Below are 20,177 nucleotides of genomic sequence, written 5' to 3' on the forward strand. Positions count from 1 at the left end.
TGTATGCACCTTTATCTAGAATACTTATTTTGTACAAAAAAGCAACCTTGATATTAATAGCAAGCAACTGAATATTAGCCTTTCAGGTTGATCCCATACTGTGAGTTTTGTTATCAAGCAAATGGTAAATGTTAGAAAGAATGTGTATGCCTTGAGTATTACTATTTCTAAATGTTAGAAAGAATGCGTATGCCTTGAGTATTGCTATTTTCTGTGTGTTTTGTGCTATTAAGCCGATGGCACCATTAGAGAAATTGTAGTAGTCCGTTTGAATAGTGCTCTCACTCAATAGTGCTATGTTATCCATCTAATTACATTCTTATTAATTGCAATAAAACAAAATTCATATGCAAAAAGAAAGCTAATTTTTTAAAATATTTTTCATCTACCGAGATTTGAAGAATCCGACCAAGCAATTGGCATTGACATCTGAGAGTGTAATCTTTACTGAAATATTACTGCTCCTTTGCATTTGTGCCCTTCTATTTGGAGGAAATTACAGGTTTCAATTTTATATAAACCATGGCATAGATACTAATGCAGCTACCATGCACACTAGTTACTGACTAGACAAATTATACAAGGCTCCAGGATTTATGGACTCAATGTCCCAGTTCCGTTTGTTACGGTTGAGATCTGCTGTGGATATGCGTAAGACCATGTTGTGATGTTTATATAGAGTACGCCTGTGGCCAACGCTAACATAGGTTATGCCTGCTGCTTCAATTTGCCGGTACAGATGTGCCTGCAATAATAAAACACAACCATAAACAAAATTAAGATCGAAGACTCAGCCCTAGCACCTGAAATTAAGCAAGTAGCCTGTGATAATCGCATCATATATGGGTATATTATTATGAACCCCTTCTGTTTTGCATAATATCTGCATTCAATCCTGTTGTTTTAAAATGAGTTACTTTGGGTTCCTAAAGTTTGTTAACGACTCTAATATTATATCTCCAAATCAACTTATGAGCAACTGCTTTGGATCCATGATTGCAGGACAAGCAACTTGATATAGACTAGAATCCACTTGCTTAAATCCACTTGCTTCTTGTTTTCTTGTTTTCCGCCGCACCTTCCATGAACCACATAGGATATGGCTCATTCATTGTCTAAAAGTTCACATATGACAATCTGAGAGAAGCATCTAACTTGTATACTCTTTTCCTGTATTTAGGAACTAATTAAAAATATTGTCTTTGTATAATGGGTGTATTCAGATTGGGGTTTGCTGCAAAGAGTTTTTATTACATAACAATGAATTCTTTTTGAGCTAACAATCCAAAATGTCTAGTGTTTTCCAGTGTTGGCACATTGGTTATACTAATTTGCATTATAAGAGAAATGAAGAGCTGGAAACCGTAAGTACCTCATTGACTTCATCTAAAGCACTGGTAGATTCATCTAATAGAACCAGCTTTGGTTTTGAAAGCAATAGTCGCGCAAAAGCAAGGCGTTGCTGCTCTCCAAGGGAAAGAACACTGGACCACTCATATGTTGAATCCAGACTACCAAATTGTGATAATATGTAGCCAAGACGAACATTCTCTAAAACCTGTATTAAATCATCTGTTGTGGGCTTACCGGGCTTTCCTCTCACATTTTCTGAGTTTGTTTTCCCCATCAAGAAAGACACTGAACCTGTTAAATATTTTTTTTTTAACCCTTATTTGTCAACAGATGTAATATAAAACTTCTTCACATTCTTTTGCCATAATAATTTGTAATACGATACATCAATGTATGAAATGTACAATATTATTGCATGATGAGAATGCTAAAAATACCGATAACAATGGCAAAGTAGCAAGAACTATACACACAACATTATCTAGTAATTGTCCGTATCTAGTAATTGTCCGTGTTTAAATTCAATCACAACTCAGCTCAACTAAGCCTTTATCCCAAAAATTTGGGGTCGGCTATATGGATTCGCTTTCTCCACTCTAAACGATTTTGGGTTAAATCCACAGAAATTTGTAATGTTTCTAGGTCATGTTGTACTACTCTCCTCCAAGTCAATTTAGGTCTACCCCTTTTTTTCTTTCTACCCTCTAACCTAATGTGCTCTACTTGTCTAACTGGAACCTCCGTATGTCTACGCTTTACATGACCAAACCACCTCAATCTCCCTTATCTCAATTTATCCTCAATTGGTACCACTCCTACTTTTTCTCTAATACTCTCATTACGGACTTTATCTAGTCTAGTATGGCCACTCATCCACCTTAACATTCTAATCTCTACAACTTTTATCTTAGACGCATACGACTCCTTCAATGCCCTACATTCACTACCATATAACATAACTAAAATTTGCATCATCAGGGTCGCACTTTGAGTTGAACATAAGCCAAATCTACTCCGAAATTATCCCACATTCCTCCACCCTGCAACACAAACCCCACCCACCCCACCACCCACCCCCCGACGCCCGCCCTGCGGTTTTTTCTTTTCTTCCCAAAATTATTCAGAAATATTGGAAAATAGATAATATTGGAAAATCACCAAAAACTTGAAAACCAAAACTCTTCTGCTGACTTAAAAACTTGTCGAAGTCATTTGTTCATTGGTATCTTCATGGCCTTTCTAGGCCACATCCTTTAATTAGCTCTAGGAGCTCATTACACTCATTTTTCTCGCTTCTTATTCAGCATTGATGTCCACTTACATGAAAGGCCATCCATGTAACATCCCCATTGCACGTGTTGCATGCGTTACTGTTGCTCCGATGGTCGAATAACGATCCGAACAAGTCGGGATGTCCGAACTACACTTCGGTGATGGTGAACAGACATATAATGATGAAATAAATAAAAAGAAAATACAAGAAAAATCAAACAAAAATGAAAGAGAGAAAACAAAACTAAGTTAAACGAGCCGGCACCACAGCGATGGGTGACTTCAGGAAGGCCGTTGTCCCGGTGACCATGAGGAACCCTCGGAATTTAATTTTGAGACATAAATAAAGATTTATTGAAATGTAATTGAAACTAGAAATATCAAAGAAAAATTAATAAATTAGTACAAAGAAAAACGAAAAATCAAAAAACAGACAAAAATCGGTATTACCGAAAAAATCGAGAATATAACCCGAAGTGGGGTATTTTGGTCATTTGACACCTAGAGTTGTCTTTTGACCTCAATGTCCATTAAAAATAAATGATATTACACTTTATAAATGTCTTAAAAATTAAAATTGTGGTACATTATATTAATAGTGCAAGAAATGGAGTATAAAGTGAATAATTAAAATCTTAACATATAAAATTACTTAATTAAAAGTGAGTGGGGCACTAAGGGGTATTTAAACACTTAAAGGACATGTGTATGTCCACTAAACACTTCAATTTTCTGCATCATCTTCTCCAGCCGAAATGGACCACCATGAAAACACCATGGGCAAAGCTTCCTAATATCTCATGCAAGCACCTTCACGCCATGTTTCCACTTAAATTCTTTCATTAAACTTGGTTCACACCTCTTGGGCAGATTATAGAGAACAAAAAGGAAGAGATTTGGTGAAGTTTTAACAAGCTCCAAAAGTGGTAAGTGTCCAAAATCCCTCCCTTGCTTTAGTAAAGCTTGTGTTTAGGTTGAGGTGAGTGTTTTGGTGAAGAGAAATAAAAGAAATAGTGAGAAATGGACTTGTCCATTTTCGGCAGCCATGAACCCTTGTTGAGCTTGAGTTATTTTTACTTCTAATGAATGAAAATGAAGGTTGATTGATTCAAATGAAAGTTAGAGTAAGTTTGTGCATAAGTATGTACATGTAGTGTTTAGATTTAAGGTGTGAAATGGAACCTTGAAGCCTTGAGCAAACTGCCATGTTTGGCAGCCCCTAATAGCATGAATTTGTGTGTGAATATATGGTTATTAATGACATATGTTAATGTCAATTTGTGGGCAGCAAGTGTAAGTGATGTTGAAGTATGAATATGTTGAAGTATATGTGTAATATTAACATTGAAGTATGTTGAATTTTGGTGGAAGTGAATGTTGAACTTAATGATGGATTGTGTGCATTGAGCACTTGAACATTCTGCCCAGAATTGTTGCTGAAATTGTGTACAATATATGTATAGAAGTGTTGTTGATTGAATATTGTAGTAATGAGGAGGAGGAGGAACATTAAATTGGAAGTGTATGAGCTTTGTGCAGATTGTGTATTGAAGGCAGCACCTAAATGAGGCCATAAGTGCCAAACTATGAACCCAATTAGTATGAGGCCAATATGGGGTGAAACTAGACACCAAATAGGCCAACTTTCATGTAGAAAGGTTACCAAAATTCTGCCTAGAAACTGACCTTAAAAAGTGACTAAATCCGGATTAGTGCATTTGAGGCCTGAAAACTGACCATTTGAGCAGCAGTTAGTGTTTAGGCCATAACTCACTCAAAACAGGTCCAATTGACCTGAAATTTTGACCATGAATAGTTAAGACCTATATCTACAAGTCTTATGAAGACACCAAAGCCCAGAAATGACCAGAACCAAGTCAAATGGCCTGCACAAGTTCGGGCACAAAAACTGCCGAACCAAAAGTGACCAAAAAAATTGACCAAATTGTGCACTAAAAGTGCAATCTGTCCAGTTTTTAGCAAATTGACCATATCTTGGTCTACACAACTCGGAATGACCTGAAATTTTGCCCCGCGTGCAATAAGACATAGAGCTACAATTTTGCCTCTTTGACCAGAAGCTAAAAACCAAGAGAAATAGGACTATAAGCTAGACCAATCTAGCACACAAAAATTGAAAATTTGACATTTTGCATACAATGATGCTTGAAGCATTTTGGCAATGAATGCCAACTTGTAAAAATGGTAAATTGCACTATATTGGCAGCATATTGAGATATAAATTGTGACATATTGATGCTAGAAACAACTTGTCCATATTACCTAAAAAGGTCAACATATGCATTGACTTGTGAATTATACAATAGTTAGTAAACTCCACAGATTGAAGAACTAAACAATTAATTTATAATGTTCCCTAATTTGCCTAGTTGACTAGTATGGATAGGTTGGCATGCCAATAGGATTCTGACAGCTGTTCTGTAAATGGCTTTATGCCATACTGTGTTTTTACGGCCTATTATGCCGCACTGTGACTTTAATAGCCTACGGCTATACATATTGTGTATTTATTTTTAGCTTATTGCCAGATTGACTATATGGCTTTTTAGCCACGCTATTTGCACACCGGGAGACACTTTGTGACCGATGGTATGACGGCCCGAGGTACTAGGTACCCAGTGCCAGTATATCTGTTTATCCAGTCTGGTCAATATATAGGCTACACGGGCAGTAATTCAAGTACTATTAAATTTAAATACCTAAATCCAATCTACTGACATACAGCACCACCAAAAATTTGTAAACACTTTATTTACTTTATTTTAGTGTATATTTCTTTATATTTGGCACCACTAAGCAAAATTGCTTAGCGCGTTGCTCTTGTAACGCGTAGGTATTGGAGATACAGCTGGGAGCCAAAGGACCTCTGACCGGTAAGACATCAGATCTGCACAGGAGTCCAGAGTCATCTGCACTGCATTGCATACATGGTAGGACTTAGGATATCTTGTATTTTGTACTTTTATTATATATTTGAAATTTGGCCCTGTATTTTGTAATGTTATGAAAGCTCTAAAGTTTGTAATATTTTATACATATTAAATAACATGGAGATTTTCTGTATATATTTAAATTATTATGGACTGTATTATAGAACTATTTAATGACTGTAAAAGTTTATTGACTTTACTAAGAAATAGAGACTGTGAAATATTTGAGATTTTGATATCATAATATTAAACTGTTTTCAACAGGTTTGGAAGGACAGTTTGTCCTAAATATAGACGGCATCTTGCCAAATTTTTATTACCAGTCTTGAAACACTGATTTTAACAAAGTATGACAATAGTATCAACATGATATGAATATTACATAAATGACTTCTTAAAATCAAATTGAGTTAAAGAAATGAGATAATCACAGACTAGGTGTTCCGACACGCCGTGTAGCATGCCTTGCTCGGCTATACTGTAGACGGGCGAGGGGTATTACATTTAGTGGTATCAGAGCACGGTTTAGGCGTTTCTGGACCTAAATAAACTGCACATCATGCATTACATTGTAAGTGTTAAGATGACTCTAATGCAGATCTTTTGATTTGTTTTGTTATTTTAATCAGAATATGGACTCCACATCGCAGAGAGCGGTCGATGAGGAAGTGGAAAGTCATGCTCTATCTATGACGGAACCAGGAGACAGGAGGGAACCTGTTCCACCAGTACCAAATGCATCAGCCACATTTCAGCAAATAGCTGAGTTCTTTAGACAGATGGCAGGAGTTATGCCACCACCACCACCTCCACATCAAAAATTCAGGAAGTTTGGAGCAGTGGACTTTCTGGGCAAAAGAGAAGATGATTCTGTCACATCACGGTGGCCAGTTATCGAAGAGTCTTAAAACAACTTCATTGTACTCCAGAGCAGAATTTGGAAGCTGCTGTATCACTACTGCAGGATGATGCATACCAGTAGTGGGATACAGTAACTAGTGAGGTGCCACCAGAACAGATAACTTGGGATTTCTTTCTCACTGAGTTCAGAAAGAAGTATGTGGGCAGTGTATACTTGGAAGAGAAGAGAAGGGAGTTTATTACCCTACGCCAGAGATAGCTGACAGTGACTGAATATGAAAGAGAATTTGTCAGATTGAGCCGCTATGGGCGGGAAATAGTCCCTAATGAGGCAGAGAGATGCAAGAGATTTGAGGAAGGACTCAATGATAACATTAAAGTAATGATTACAGCCTTGGGGATTACAGAGTTTGCCAAATTAGTGGAAGCTGCACTGAAGGTTGAAAAAGTTAGAATGAATGAGCAGAACAGAAGGGACAGACAGCAGAAAAGAGGTCAGGGTCAGACCGGTACATCTTCTACCCCTAGCAAGAAATTCAGAAGTTGGCATACTCAGAGTTTCAGTAGAGCACCAAGTCAGGGTCAGTCACAGAGGCCCAAATCTCACTTTGCACCAAGGAGAGGCCAGTCCACCCCTTCAATGGCTAGCTCTCCAGGGGGCAGTGAGGACCAACGGTATCATTGCTTGCCCACATTGCCAAAAATGGCATAAGGGTGAATGTTGGAGGATGGCGGTGCTTGTTTACGGTGTGGATCTCTGCACCACCTAGTCCGAGATTGTCCACGCAGAATCGCTACATCCACTCGTATCAATCGATAGGCTTGCCCCTCGGCTCAAGGGTAGAAAGGCGGGTAAGGCCGAGGCAACGGTACTTCCACGTAAACTGCGTCAGTGCGTGGAGAGAGCGAGATGCGAAAACCAGCCAAAGCCTATGCTATAAGGGCACAGAAGGAACAGGATGCTCCAGATGTTATCAAGGGTAAGTTCCTCCTTTATAATACTTCTGTGCATACATTAGTGGATCCTGAATCTACTCATTCATATATTTGTATCAAGCTGCCCGTAGAAAAGGGAATACCAGTGGAGGAAAGTGACCAAGACATCCTGGTCACAAATCCGCTAGGCCACAGTGTGGTAATAAACAAGGTGTATAAGGGCTGTCCATTGAAGATTCAAGGGAAAGAGTTCTTAGCAGACTTAATCGAATTGCCTTTCCATGAGTTTGATGTGATTTTGGGAATGGACTAGTTATCCCATCATCAGGCAATAGTAGATTGTAAATTGAAGAGAATCTCTCTGAAAACTGCTGAGAACGAAGAAATAATAGTTGTGGGTGAAAGGACAGATTTCTTGTTCAATGTCATCTCAGCTACAGTTGCAAGGAGATGGTTGAGAAAAGGGTGTGAAGCCTATCTGGCACACGTGGTTGACACTAGACAAGGTAAACTTAACTTATCTGACATACCCACAGTAAGGGATTTCTCTGAGGTGTTTCCAGAGGAATTGCCTAGTTTACCACCAGAAAGGGAAGTTGAATTTGCTATTGAGATTATGCCGGGTACAGCTCCAATTTCAATTGCTCCATATAGGATGGCACCTGCTGAATTGAAAGAGTTAAAAATCCAGCTACAAGAATTACTAGACAAGGGGTTCATACGCCCCAGTGTGTCACCGTGGGGAGCTCCGGTACTGTTTGTAAAGAAGAAAGATGGGACACTGAGGTTATGTGTTGACTCTGGCGATTAAGCGAGTATGATGAAGAACAAGTATCCGTTGCCTAGAATTGATGATCTGTTTGATCAGTTGAAGGGAGCCGGTATGTTTTCTAAGATTGATCTCAGATCAGGGTATCATCAGCTAAGGGTTAAGGATGCAGATGTGCCTAAGACTGCATTTAGAACCCGGTATTGGCATTATGAATTCCTAGTGATGCCATTTGGGTTAACAAACGCTCCAGCAGCATTCATGGACCTTATGAACCGTATCTTCCATCCATAATTAGATCGGTTCGTAGTGGTCTTCATTGATGACATCCTGGTGTATTCCAAGGATAAAGCAGAACATAATGAGCATTTGAGAATTGTTCTGCAGACTTTAAAAGAGAAGAAATTGTATGCTAAATTGTCTAAGTGTGAGTTCTGGTTGAATGAGATTGCATTCCTTGGACATGTAGTATCAGCTGAAGGGATTAGAGTGGATCCCAAGAAGATTGAAGCAGTAATGGAATGGAAGCCTCCCAGAAATACAACTGAGATCAGAAGTTTCTTGGGGTTAGCTGGATATTACAGAAGATTTGTAAAGGGATTTTCCCTGATAGCTGCTCCAATGACCAAATTACTGCACAAGAATATGAAATTTGACTGGAATGACAAGTGTCAAGCCTGTTTTGAGAGGCTGAAGGCTATGTTGACAGAGGCACCAGTGTTAACACAGCCAATGTCTGGAAAAGACTTTGTAGTCTACAGTGATACCTCACACAATGGATTAGGGTGTGTACACATGCAAGAAGGGAAAGTGGTCGCATATGCTTCCAGGCAGTTAAGGCCACATGAAAAGAATTACCCTACTCATGATTTGGAGTTAGTAGCAATTATCTTCGCATTGAAGATATGGAGGCATTACTTGTATGGGAAAAAATGCTACATATACACAGACCATAAGAGTCTGAAGTATCTGCCAACCCAGAAGGAACTTAATTTGAGACAGAGGCGGTGGATTGAATTCTTGAAAGATTATGATTGTGTAATTGACTACCACCCTGGGAAGGCAAATGTAGTCGCTGATGCTTTAAGCAAAAAATCTATTATAGCATTAAGATCTCTGAATGCCCAACTATCCTTAACTCATGATGGAGTTATTTTGGCTGAGTTGCAAGTGAAGCCGAATCTGTTACAACAGATACAAGATGGGCAGAAGACAGATGAGAAATTAATGGCTGTTATGGGCAAAATCACTAAGGGGAAGGAAACTGAATATGAAGTGAAAGAAAATGGGTGCCTGTACTATAAAGAAAGAGTGTGTGTTCCAGATGATGAAGAATTGAAAACCATTATTCTGAGAGAAGCACATAACAGTGTGTACGCTATGCACCCAGGAAGCACAAAAATGTACCATGACCTGAAACTCCGATACTGGTGGCCAGGTATGAAGAAGGGCATAGTTGACTATGAACTAGATGCTTGACATGTGAGCAAGTCAAAGCAGAACATCAAGTTCCATCAGGTTTGTTACAGCCCATAAACATACCTGAATGGAAGTGGGACCGAGTCACTATGGACTTTGTCAGTGGTCTACCTCTCACTCAGAAGAAGCATGATGCAGTATGGGTGATTGTGGATAGGTTAACCAAATCAACACATTTTCTGCCAATCAGAACTGACTACTCAATGGAAAAGCTAGCAGAATTGTACGTCAGTGAGATAGTTAGACTACATGGAATTCCACTTTTCATTATATCTGATAGAGACCCGAGGTTTACATCTAGATTTTGGAAGAAATTACAAGAATCCTTGGGCACACAACTCCATTTTAGTACGGCTTTTCATCCTCAGACGGATGGACAGTCAGAAAGAATAATCCAGGTAAATTTTGAAACTCATTGAGTATTATAAACAATAAATTGAACTGATAATGATAATAATGATAATAATAACTGAATATCTGTGATAGGTCCTCGAGGATATGCTGAGAAGTTGTGTTATTGAGTTTAAGGGAAGTTGGGACAGATACCTTCCACTGGCAGAATTTGCATATAATAATAGCTATCAAGCTAGCATACAAATGGCACCCTATGAAGCACTGTATGTGAGAAAATGCAGAACACTTGTATGTTGGACTGAATTGGGTAAAGATAAGCTAGTGGGGCCAGACCTGATAAAACAGACAGAGGAAAAGGTGAAACTGATAAAGGCCAATTTGAAAGTTGCCTCAGACCGACAGAAATCTTATGCTGACTTGAGGAGAAAAGACATTGAGTATGAAGTTGGCGAGAAGGTATTTCTCAAAGTATCACCGTGGAAGAAAGTATTGAGATTTGGGAAAAAGGGAAAACTAAGCCCTAGGTTTATTGGCCCATATGAAGTTATTGAACGTGTGGGACCAGTAGCCTACTGGCCTTACCACCTGAGCTGGACAAGATACATAATGTGTTCCATGTCTCGATGCTCAGAAGATACAGATCAGATCCTTCACATGTCATCTCAGCAGAAGAAATTGTGGTACAACCTGACCTGACATATGAAGAAGAACCAATTAAAATCTTGGCACGAGAGGTAAAAGAGCTAAGAAATAAAACAATTCCACTAGTGAAAATCCTATGGAAACACCACAACACGGAAGAGGCAACATGGGAGAGTGAGGAGAGAATGAGACAACAATTCCCTCAACTCTTCACATCAGGTAAATTTCGAGGACAAAATTTTTATTTAGAGGGGAAGAGTTGTAACATCCCCATTGCACGTGTTCTGTACGTTCTGTTGCTCCAGTAGTCAATAACAGTCCAGGCAAGTCAGGATGTCTGGAACTACACTTCGGTGATGGTGAACAGACATATAATGATGAAATAAATAAAAAGAAAATACAAGAAAAATCAAACAAAAATGAAAGAGAGAAAACGAAACTAAGTTAAACGAGCCGGCACCACAGCGATGAGTGACCGCACCGGGAAGGCCATTGCCGACCCCAGGACCGCAAGGAACCCTCGGAATTTAATTTTGAGACATAAATAAAGATTTATTGAAATGTAATTGACACTAAAAATATCAAAGAAAAATTAATAAATTAGTACAAAGAAAAACGAAAAATCGAGAAACAGACAAAAATCGATATTACCGAAAAAATCGGAAATATAACCCGAAGTGGGGTATTTTGGTCATTTGACATCTAGAATTGCCTTTTGACCTCAATGTCCATTAAAAATAAATGATATTACACTTTATAAATGTCTTAAAAATTAAAATTGTGGTACATTATATTAATAGTGCAAGAAATGGGGTATAAAGTGAATAATTAAAATCTTAACATATAAAATTACTTAATTAAAAGTGAGTGGGGTACTAAGGGGTATTTAAACACCTAAAGGACATGTGTATGTCCACTAAACACTTCAGTTTTCTGCATCATCTTCTCCAGCCGAAATGGACCACCATGAAAACACCATGGGCAAAGCTTCCTAATCTCTCATGCAAGCACCTTCACGCCATGTTTTCACTTAAATTCTTTCATTAAACTTGGTCCACACCTCTTGGGCAGATTATAGAGAACAAAAAGGAAGAGATTTGGTGAAGTTTTAACAAGCTCAAAAAGTGGTAAGGTCCAAAATCCCTCCCTTGCTTTAGTAAAGCTTGTGTTTAGGTTGAGGTGAGTGTTTTGGTGAAGAGAAATAAAAGAAATAGTGAGAAATGGACTTGTCCATTTTCGGCAGCCATGAACCCTTGTTGAGCTTGAGTTATTTTTACTTCTAATGAATGAAAATGAAGGTTGATTGATTCAAATGAAAGTTAGAGTAAGTTTGTGCATAAGTATGTACATGTAGTGTTTAGATTTAAGGTGTGAAATGGAACCTTGAAGCCTTGAGCAAACTGCCATGTTTGGCAGCCCCTAATAGCATGAATTTGTGTGTGAATATATGGTTATTAATGATTTATGTTAATGTCAATTTGTAGGCAGCAAATGTAAGTGATGTTGAAGTATGAATATGTTGAAGTATATGTGTAATATTAACATTGAAGTATGTTGAATTTTGGTGGAAGTGAATGTTGAACTTAATGATGGATTGTGTGCATTGAGCACTTGAACATTCTGCCCAGAATTGTTGCTAAAATTGTGTACAATATATGTATAGAAGTGTTGTTGATTGAATATTGTAGTAATGAGGAGGAGGAGGAGGAACATTAAATTAGAAGTGTATGAGCTTTGTGCAGGTTGTGTATTGAAGGCAGCACCTAAATGAGGCCATAAGTGCCAAACTATGAACCCAATTGGTATGAGGCCAATATGGGGTGAAACTAGACACCAAATAGGCCAACTTTCATGTAGAAAGGTTGCCAAAATTCTGCCTAAAAACTGACCTTAAAAAGTGACCAAATCCGAATTAGTGCATTTGAGGCCTGAAAACTGACCATTTGGGCAGCAGTTAGTGTTTAGGCCATAACTCACTCAAAACAGGTCCAATTGACCTGAAATTTTGACCATGAATAGTTAAGACCTATATCTACAAGTCTTATGAAGACACCAAAGCCCAGAAATGACCAGAACCAAGTCAAATGGCCTGCACAAGTTCGGGCACAAAAACTGCCGAACGAAAAGTGACCAAAAAAATTGATCAAATTGTGCACTAAAAGTGCAATCTGTCCAGCTTTAGCAAATTGACCATATCTTGGTCTACACAACTCGGAATAACCTGAAATTTTGCCCCGCATGCAATAAGACATAGAGTTACAATTTTGCTTCTTTGACCAGAAGCTAAAAACCAAGGGAAATAGGACTATAAGCTAAACCAATCTAGCACACAAAAATTGAGAATTTGACATTTTGCATACAATGATGCTTGAAGCATTTTGGCAATGAATGCCAACTTGTAAAAATGGTAAATTGCACTATATTGGCAGCATATTGAGATATAAATTGTGACATATTGATGCTAGAAACAACTTGTCCATATTACCTAAAAAGGTCAACATATGCATTGACTTGTGAATTATACAATAGTTAGTAAACTCCAGAGATTGAAGAACTAAACAATTAATTTATAATGTGCCCTAGTTTGCTTAGTTGACTAGTATGGATATGTTGGCATGCCAATAGGATTCTGACAGCTGTTCTGTAAATAGCTTTATGCCATACTGTGTTTTTACGGCCTATTATGCCGCACTGTGACTTTAATAGCCTACGGCTATACATATTGTGTATTTATTTTTGGCTTATCGCCAGATTGACTATATGGCTTTTTAGCCACGCTATTTGCACACCGGGAGACACTTTGTGACCTATGGTGTGACGGCCCGAGGTACTAGGTACCCAGTGCCAGTATATCCGTTTATCCAGTCTGGTCAGTATATAGGCTACACAGGCAGTAATTCAAGTACTATTAAATTCAAATACCTAAATCCAATCTACTGACATACAGCACCACAAAAAATTTGTAAACACTTTATTTACTTTATTTTAGTGTATACTTCTTTATATTTGGCACCACTAAGCAAAATTGCTTAGCGCGTTGCTTTTGTAACGCGTAGGTATTGGAGATACAGCTGGGGAGCCCAGCAGACCTACGACCGGGTAAGACATCAGATCTGCACAGGAGTCCAGAGTCATCTGCACTGCATTGCATACATGGTAGGACTTAGGATATCTTATATTTTGTACTTTTGTTGTATATTTGAAATTTGGCCCTGTATTTTGTAATGTTATGAAAGCTCTAAAGTTTGTAATATTTTGTACATATTAAATAACATGGAGATTTTCTGTATATATTTAAATTATTATGGACTGTATTATAGAACTGTTTAATGACTGTAAAAGTTTATTGACTTTATTGATAAATAGAGACTGTGAAATATTTGAGATTTTGATATCATAATATTAAACTGTTTTCAACAGGTTTGGAAGGACAGTTTGTCCTACATATAGACGGCACCTTGCCAAATTTTTATTACCAGTCTTGAAACACTGATTTTAACAAAGTATGACAATAGTATCAACATGATATGAATATTACATAAATGACTTCTTAAAATCAAATTGAGTTCAAGAAATGAGATAATCACAGACTAGGTGTTCAGGCACGCCGTGTAGCATGCCTTGCTCGGCTATAATGTAGACGGGTGAGGGGTGTTACAATCCAGCTTGGATCTATAACACTAAGAACTCCAAGAAATTAGTGAAAGTTGAATGTTATTTAAGTAGAAGTCAACTCTGTGAGTATACGGCTTCCACTAGCAACTCACATACAATAGGCAATAATGCACACAAATGAGTGGAATGTGGCAATGCTGTGACATAGAAACATCATAGTGTTGAATTAATTATTTACTATTCATGTAGTCCATTCTCCTGTTATTCTTTCCCCATCCTTGTTAACATATACCTTAGTTCTTCTGATAAAGTATTAACCAAAACAAGCATACGAGTAAGAGATGTCCACTAGTGTGAAAAACCCCACTTCAAATATGGGAAACACATATCTTTCCTAGAAGCTATAGAAACAAGAACAAAGTAATGAAGGCTGTTTTAAACTGATTTTGTTATGGGCCCACGATTAAAGAGATCATAGATGAAGGTAAAACAAATTCCCCATGGAAGGGAATTGGTAAAAACACACACCATGAAAGGTTGAATTTTATGTTTGCAAGGCTACATTAAAGGGATTTCAATAACAGAAAATTTTAATAAGACAGGAAAGATATTTGATCAAATCAACGGATTAATGTCTATGTTAAAGCAATGCTAAAATAATGTGCTACTTTAGGATTGTAATGGCCAAGAAGTTGTCCGATTTGGCTTTTTCAATAGTCGAAAATTGTTAAAAGGTAGTAAGCCTGGATGGAGCATACATTGTTGAAAAGGTGTACTCAACTCTGCCTCAACCCTATCTAGTTGGACTAGGATACGTATACCCTTTTCCTCCACCATTTATGCATTTTGGGCTACATTTACAATGAATTATAAAAATGCTAAACCCTAAATGAGTACTTTGTAATTATGTGTACTCTATAAATTGTCATACTAATATAAAAGTAAATCAAACTTTATCTTAATTGCATTCACATTCAATTAACAAATTAATATGATATACTAAGTTTTGTACATTATACGCTATACCTATATCACATATTTCCTTAATCTAGTTATAACAAATTGAATTAGTAAAAAGATTGTGTGATATTTATAAGAAGATAATACACAAGCAATTTATTATTTCATAAATGAAATAGTATAACAAATGAAATTATAAATGAATACATTTGAAAAATATATATGTACAAATAAACTCGCAATATATTAATTTACATCCAATGTAATTTGTAAAAATAGACATACAAATAAACTAGCAATATATGAAAATTAAGAACCTAAAATTATATATAATTTAATTTTTTTAATACTTATGTGCTCAAGAGTCAAAAATCAAAATACCATCATCATATGTAGTTAAATCAAAGCAATTTTGGATTTGAAGATAGATGCAGCCTAATGGAATCAAAGAAGATTATCAAATTTATTTGGCACATTGCTGAGTATTTCCAAAATTTTTAATTCTGGACAATTTAATTGTAACTTTCAAAATTGAATAAATTTTATCCAAAACTCATAATTTAATTTGGAAATTTTGACTTTTGCTACATGGGATGTCAATTGGCTTGACAAGTCACAATTTTTTTTTATTTGATTTATCTCTCTCTCTCTCTCTCTTCTAAGCAATCAAGGTCACAATGAGTCCATTGTTCCGCAAAAAAAGAGCTCTTTTTGCAACCTGCAACACAAAATTCACCTAAGCAAAGAAATTTTTTTTTATCTTACCAACAAGATAAATTTAATATGATCTTCGAAAACTAGCATATGATATTACTCATTGTAATAATTATATTTTAAAAATATCTGAATAGTGGGTAGCAATCAAAACACTCATCAATCTTTCCGCTAAATATACCATGTCATATTTAAGTGAAAAAGGAAATTGGGCAAATCATATGCCATTGATCAATTATCAAAAAGTACAAGTATACACATTTTTTTTATATAAATTTCATGTAATTTTTAAAATAAAAATAATTATAAGATAATATGTGTATATTTTCGCTGAATCAGGATTTTTTTTTTAAATAACAAAAAATTACTTTGTTGACTATGCTTATAGAATATGATTAATTAGTTTCACTTTTTCAAGCCTTTAAAATCTGTTAAAATCAAGCTTTATTTTGAAATTTTAAGTGACCAAGAGGTAGGCAAGAACTGATTGCTAATAATTTAATAATTATGTATTTATTTCTTTTAGAAAAATAATTAAATATTTGAGAGACATATGAATCAAATAAAAAAATTAAAAATTATAACTTGTCAAGTCACTTAGCATCCCATGTGTCAAAAGTGAAAATACCCAAATTAGATTATAGGTTTTGGATAAAATCTCTTCAACTTTGAAAGTTATGATTAAATTGTCCAAAATTAAAAGTTTTGAATTGTAGAAAGTGATGATTCTCATTGATTTCAATTAATCTGTACATGGGTATATATATACAATTGATTCATATAATTGTGTTTTACTAATTAGGAAGAAATCCTAAATAAGAAGTCCTAAATAGGAATACAGAATATACAGAGAAATAATATAGTGATTGACTTTCCATAACATAGTGATTGACTTTCCATAACACTCCCCCTCAAGTTGGAGCATAGATGTTAATCATGCCCAACTTGTTACAAATGTAGTCAATCCTAGCTCCATTCAGAGCTTTTGTGAAAATATCTCCTAACTACTCTCCAGTTTTGATGTGCCTTGTTGAGATAATCTGTTGTTGAATCTTTTCACGAATAAAGTGACAATCAATCTCAATATGTTTGGTCCGCTCATGAAACACCGGATTAGAAGCAATATGAAGAGCCGCTTGATTATCACACCACAATTTCGCAGGCAGGGAGGTCTTAGAACCTGTCTCATCTAGTAATTGAAGTATCCACATTACCTCACATACTGATTATGCCATGGCTCTGTATTCGGATTCAGCACTAGATCGAGAAACTACACTCTGCTTCTTGCTTCTCCAAGACACCAAATTTCCTCCAATAAAAACGCAATATCCAGTAGTTGACCTCCTGTCAACCTTAGATCCAGCCCAGTCGACATCTGAAAAACATTCAACATTCAAATGCCCATGATTACCATATAGCAAACCTCTTCCAGGAGCGCCCTTCAGATAACACAAGATTTGTTCCAAGGCTTCCCAATGAGCAACAGTTGGGGAAGACATAAACTGACTTACCACATTAACGGCATAAGCAATGTCAAGACGAGTGACTGTAAGGTAGTTCAATTTTTCTACTAATCTCCTGTATCTCTCTGGATTTTCAAACAACTCACTATCCCCTGCTAACAGTTGTAAAGTTGGAGTCATTGGTGCGCTACAAGGCTTAGCACCTAATTTTCCTGTCTCTGTCAATAGATCGAGGACATATTTTCTTTGAGACAAGAAAATACCCTTCTTACTTCTCATAACTTCGATACCCAAGAAATACTTTAACAATCCCAAGTCTTTGGTCCTAAGCGAGTTTGGAGGAAAGTTTTAAGAGATGAAATACCTGCAGAGTCACTCCCAGTGATGACAATGTCATCCACATAGACTACCAAGAGAATTAGACCAGCCTCAAATTGCCTATAAAATACTGAGTGATCACATTTACTCTTTTGCATACCAAATTCCTGTACTGCTTCACTGAATCTCCCAAACCATGCCCTAGGACTTTGTTTCAAGCCATAAAGAGACTTCTGAAGCCTGCAAACTTTACCCAACTTCCCCTGAGCAATAAACCCAGGTGGTTGCTCCATATACACCTCCTCCTGAAGATCACCATGAAGGAAAGCATTCTTGATATCCAATTGATGCAGGGGCCAATCATATGTAGCTGCTAAAGAGATAAACAAGCGAATAGAAGTAAGTTTAGCTGCAGGAGAAAAAGTATCAGAGTAATCAACCCCATATGTCTGAGCATATCCTTTTGCTACAAGGCGTGCTTTTAACCTAGCCACAGATCCATCAGGATTTACCTTTACTGTAAATACCCATTTGCAACCAATAGCTTTCTTACCAGTGGGCAAAGGCAATAGTTCCCATGTACCATTAGCATCTAAAGCCTCCATTTCCTCTTTCATAGCATCACACCAGCCAGGATGAGACAGTGCCTCATCAACAGTATTAGGGATAGGAACAGAGTCTAAAGAAGTAACAAAACACCGAGAACAAGAAGACAATTGATTATAAGAAACAAAAGAAGAGATAAGGTAAGTACATGAACGTTTACCTTTACGAAGAGCAATGGATAAGTCTAGATCAGAATCATGATCAGTATGAGGTACAGGATCTCCCAACGAAGTAGCTAGTAGAGGATCTGAGTCAGGAATCTCCAATCTCCTGAAATAAACATGAACAACGGGAGGTCGAGTAGGTCTAGAAACAGAAGGAACAAGCTATGGGAGAGGACTAGACATTGGTTGGACAGTATATATTAAGAGATCATCCTCCTCCCCCTGACTCTCATACACAGATGATGGAGGCAAAAATGGAGTGGACTCAAAAAATGTGACATCTGCAGAAACAAGATAACGATTAAGAGTAGGAGAGAAACAACGGTACCCTTTTTGGAGCCGGGAGTACCCAAGGAAGACACATTTGAGAGATTTTGGATCCAATTTAGTAACCTGTGGACGAACATCACACACAAAACAAGTACAACAAAAAATACGGGGTTCAATAGGGAATAAAGATTTTGTAGGAAACAAAATAGTATAAGGAATATCCCCATTAAGGACAGAAGACGGCATACGATTGATCAAAAAACATGCCGTAGAAACTACATCCGCCCAAAAGTGTTTAGGTACTTTCATCTGAAAAAGAAGAGCAAGAGTTACCTCAAGAAGATGACGATTTTTCCTTTCGGCCAAGCCATTTTGGGATGGGGTATCCACACAGGAAGACTGATGAAGAATGCCATTTTGTGTCATATAAGGCTGAAATTGTGTTGAAAAGTATTCTTTGGCATTGTCACTTCTTAATATGCGCACAGAAATATTAAATTGAGTTTTGATTTCATTACAAAAGGCACAAAAGATAGAAAACAACTCAGAACGATTCTTCATTAAATATAATTAGGTAACACGAGAGTAATCATCAACAAAAGTAACAAAATAACGAAATCCAGTTTTAGATGTAACAGAACAAGGACCCCAAACATCAGAATGAACTAACTCAAAAGGGGATGAAGCCCGTTTATTGACTCTAGACACAGAAGGCAAACGATGATGTTTTGCAAACTGACACGACTCACATTCTAGTACTGATAAAGACTGAAATTGAGGACACAGTTTCTTCATGGTAGACAAAGAAGGATGACCCAATCTACAATGAGCTTCAAGAGGTGTTAAGGTACTGGAGCAAACAAGCGACCGCGGTACATGATTTTCCAGAATGTAGAGACCACCTGACTCGCGTCCTCTACCAATAATCTGCTTCGTCGTAAGATCCTGAAACAAACACTGGTCAGGAAAAAAGGAAACAGAACAATTTAAGGTACGAGTAAGTTTACTAACAGAAAGTAGATTAAAAGAGAATTTTGGTAGACACAAAACAGAAGACAAAGAAATTGACGAAGTCGGGTTCGCAGTTCCAGAACCCATAACACAAGAAGTAGAACATCAGCTAAAGTAAGAGTAGAGGAAGTGAGATTAGACTGAAAAGCAAATAGAAGACTAGAATTACCTGTCATGTCATCTGTCGCACCAGAATCAATAACCCATTTGGATGAAGAAGACACAAGGCATGTAGTGGATTTACCTGACTCGTGATCGCGATGTGAGGGGCGGCGGGCTTTAGAGATGCACGATCTTCGGAAAAATTGTGCAAAATCCTCTGCAGATACCAAAATAGTTTTCTCAAAGGAAGATACTGTAGAATTCTCTGCTGCCATATTTGCCATCTATGATCGCTGATTTTTCCTCTGAAGTTGCGGACAATTATATTTTGTATGGC

At 37.1% G+C, this 20,177-nt stretch overlaps 1 protein-coding gene across 6 annotated transcripts in view; it reads right to left on the reverse strand.

Moving 5' to 3' along the window:
- Positions 1–394: 394 nt before the first annotated feature.
- LOC110659834 (ABC transporter D family member 2, chloroplastic) overlaps positions 395–20,177 on the reverse strand; it is a 33,247-nt gene continuing 13,464 nt past the window's right edge. For 3 of the 6 annotated variants that reach the window (XM_021817888.2, XM_021817891.2, XM_021817890.2), the window contains 2 exons: positions 1,373–1,644; positions 395–745 (listed from right to left, as the gene is read on the reverse strand). In XM_021817888.2, coding sequence (XP_021673580.2) covers positions 560–745; positions 1,373–1,644 — 458 coding nt within the window. In that variant the 3' untranslated portion in view covers positions 395–559. Of the gene's footprint in view, positions 746–1,372; positions 1,645–20,177 lie in introns of those variants that run through there. The other 3 variants (XM_021817889.2, XM_021817894.2, XM_021817892.2) reach the window with 3 other exon arrangements.

The sequence above is a fragment of the Hevea brasiliensis genome, chromosome 4 (assembly GCF_030052815.1).
Source record: "Hevea brasiliensis isolate MT/VB/25A 57/8 chromosome 4, ASM3005281v1, whole genome shotgun sequence".
Taxonomy (NCBI): Eukaryota; Viridiplantae; Streptophyta; class Magnoliopsida; order Malpighiales; family Euphorbiaceae; genus Hevea; species Hevea brasiliensis.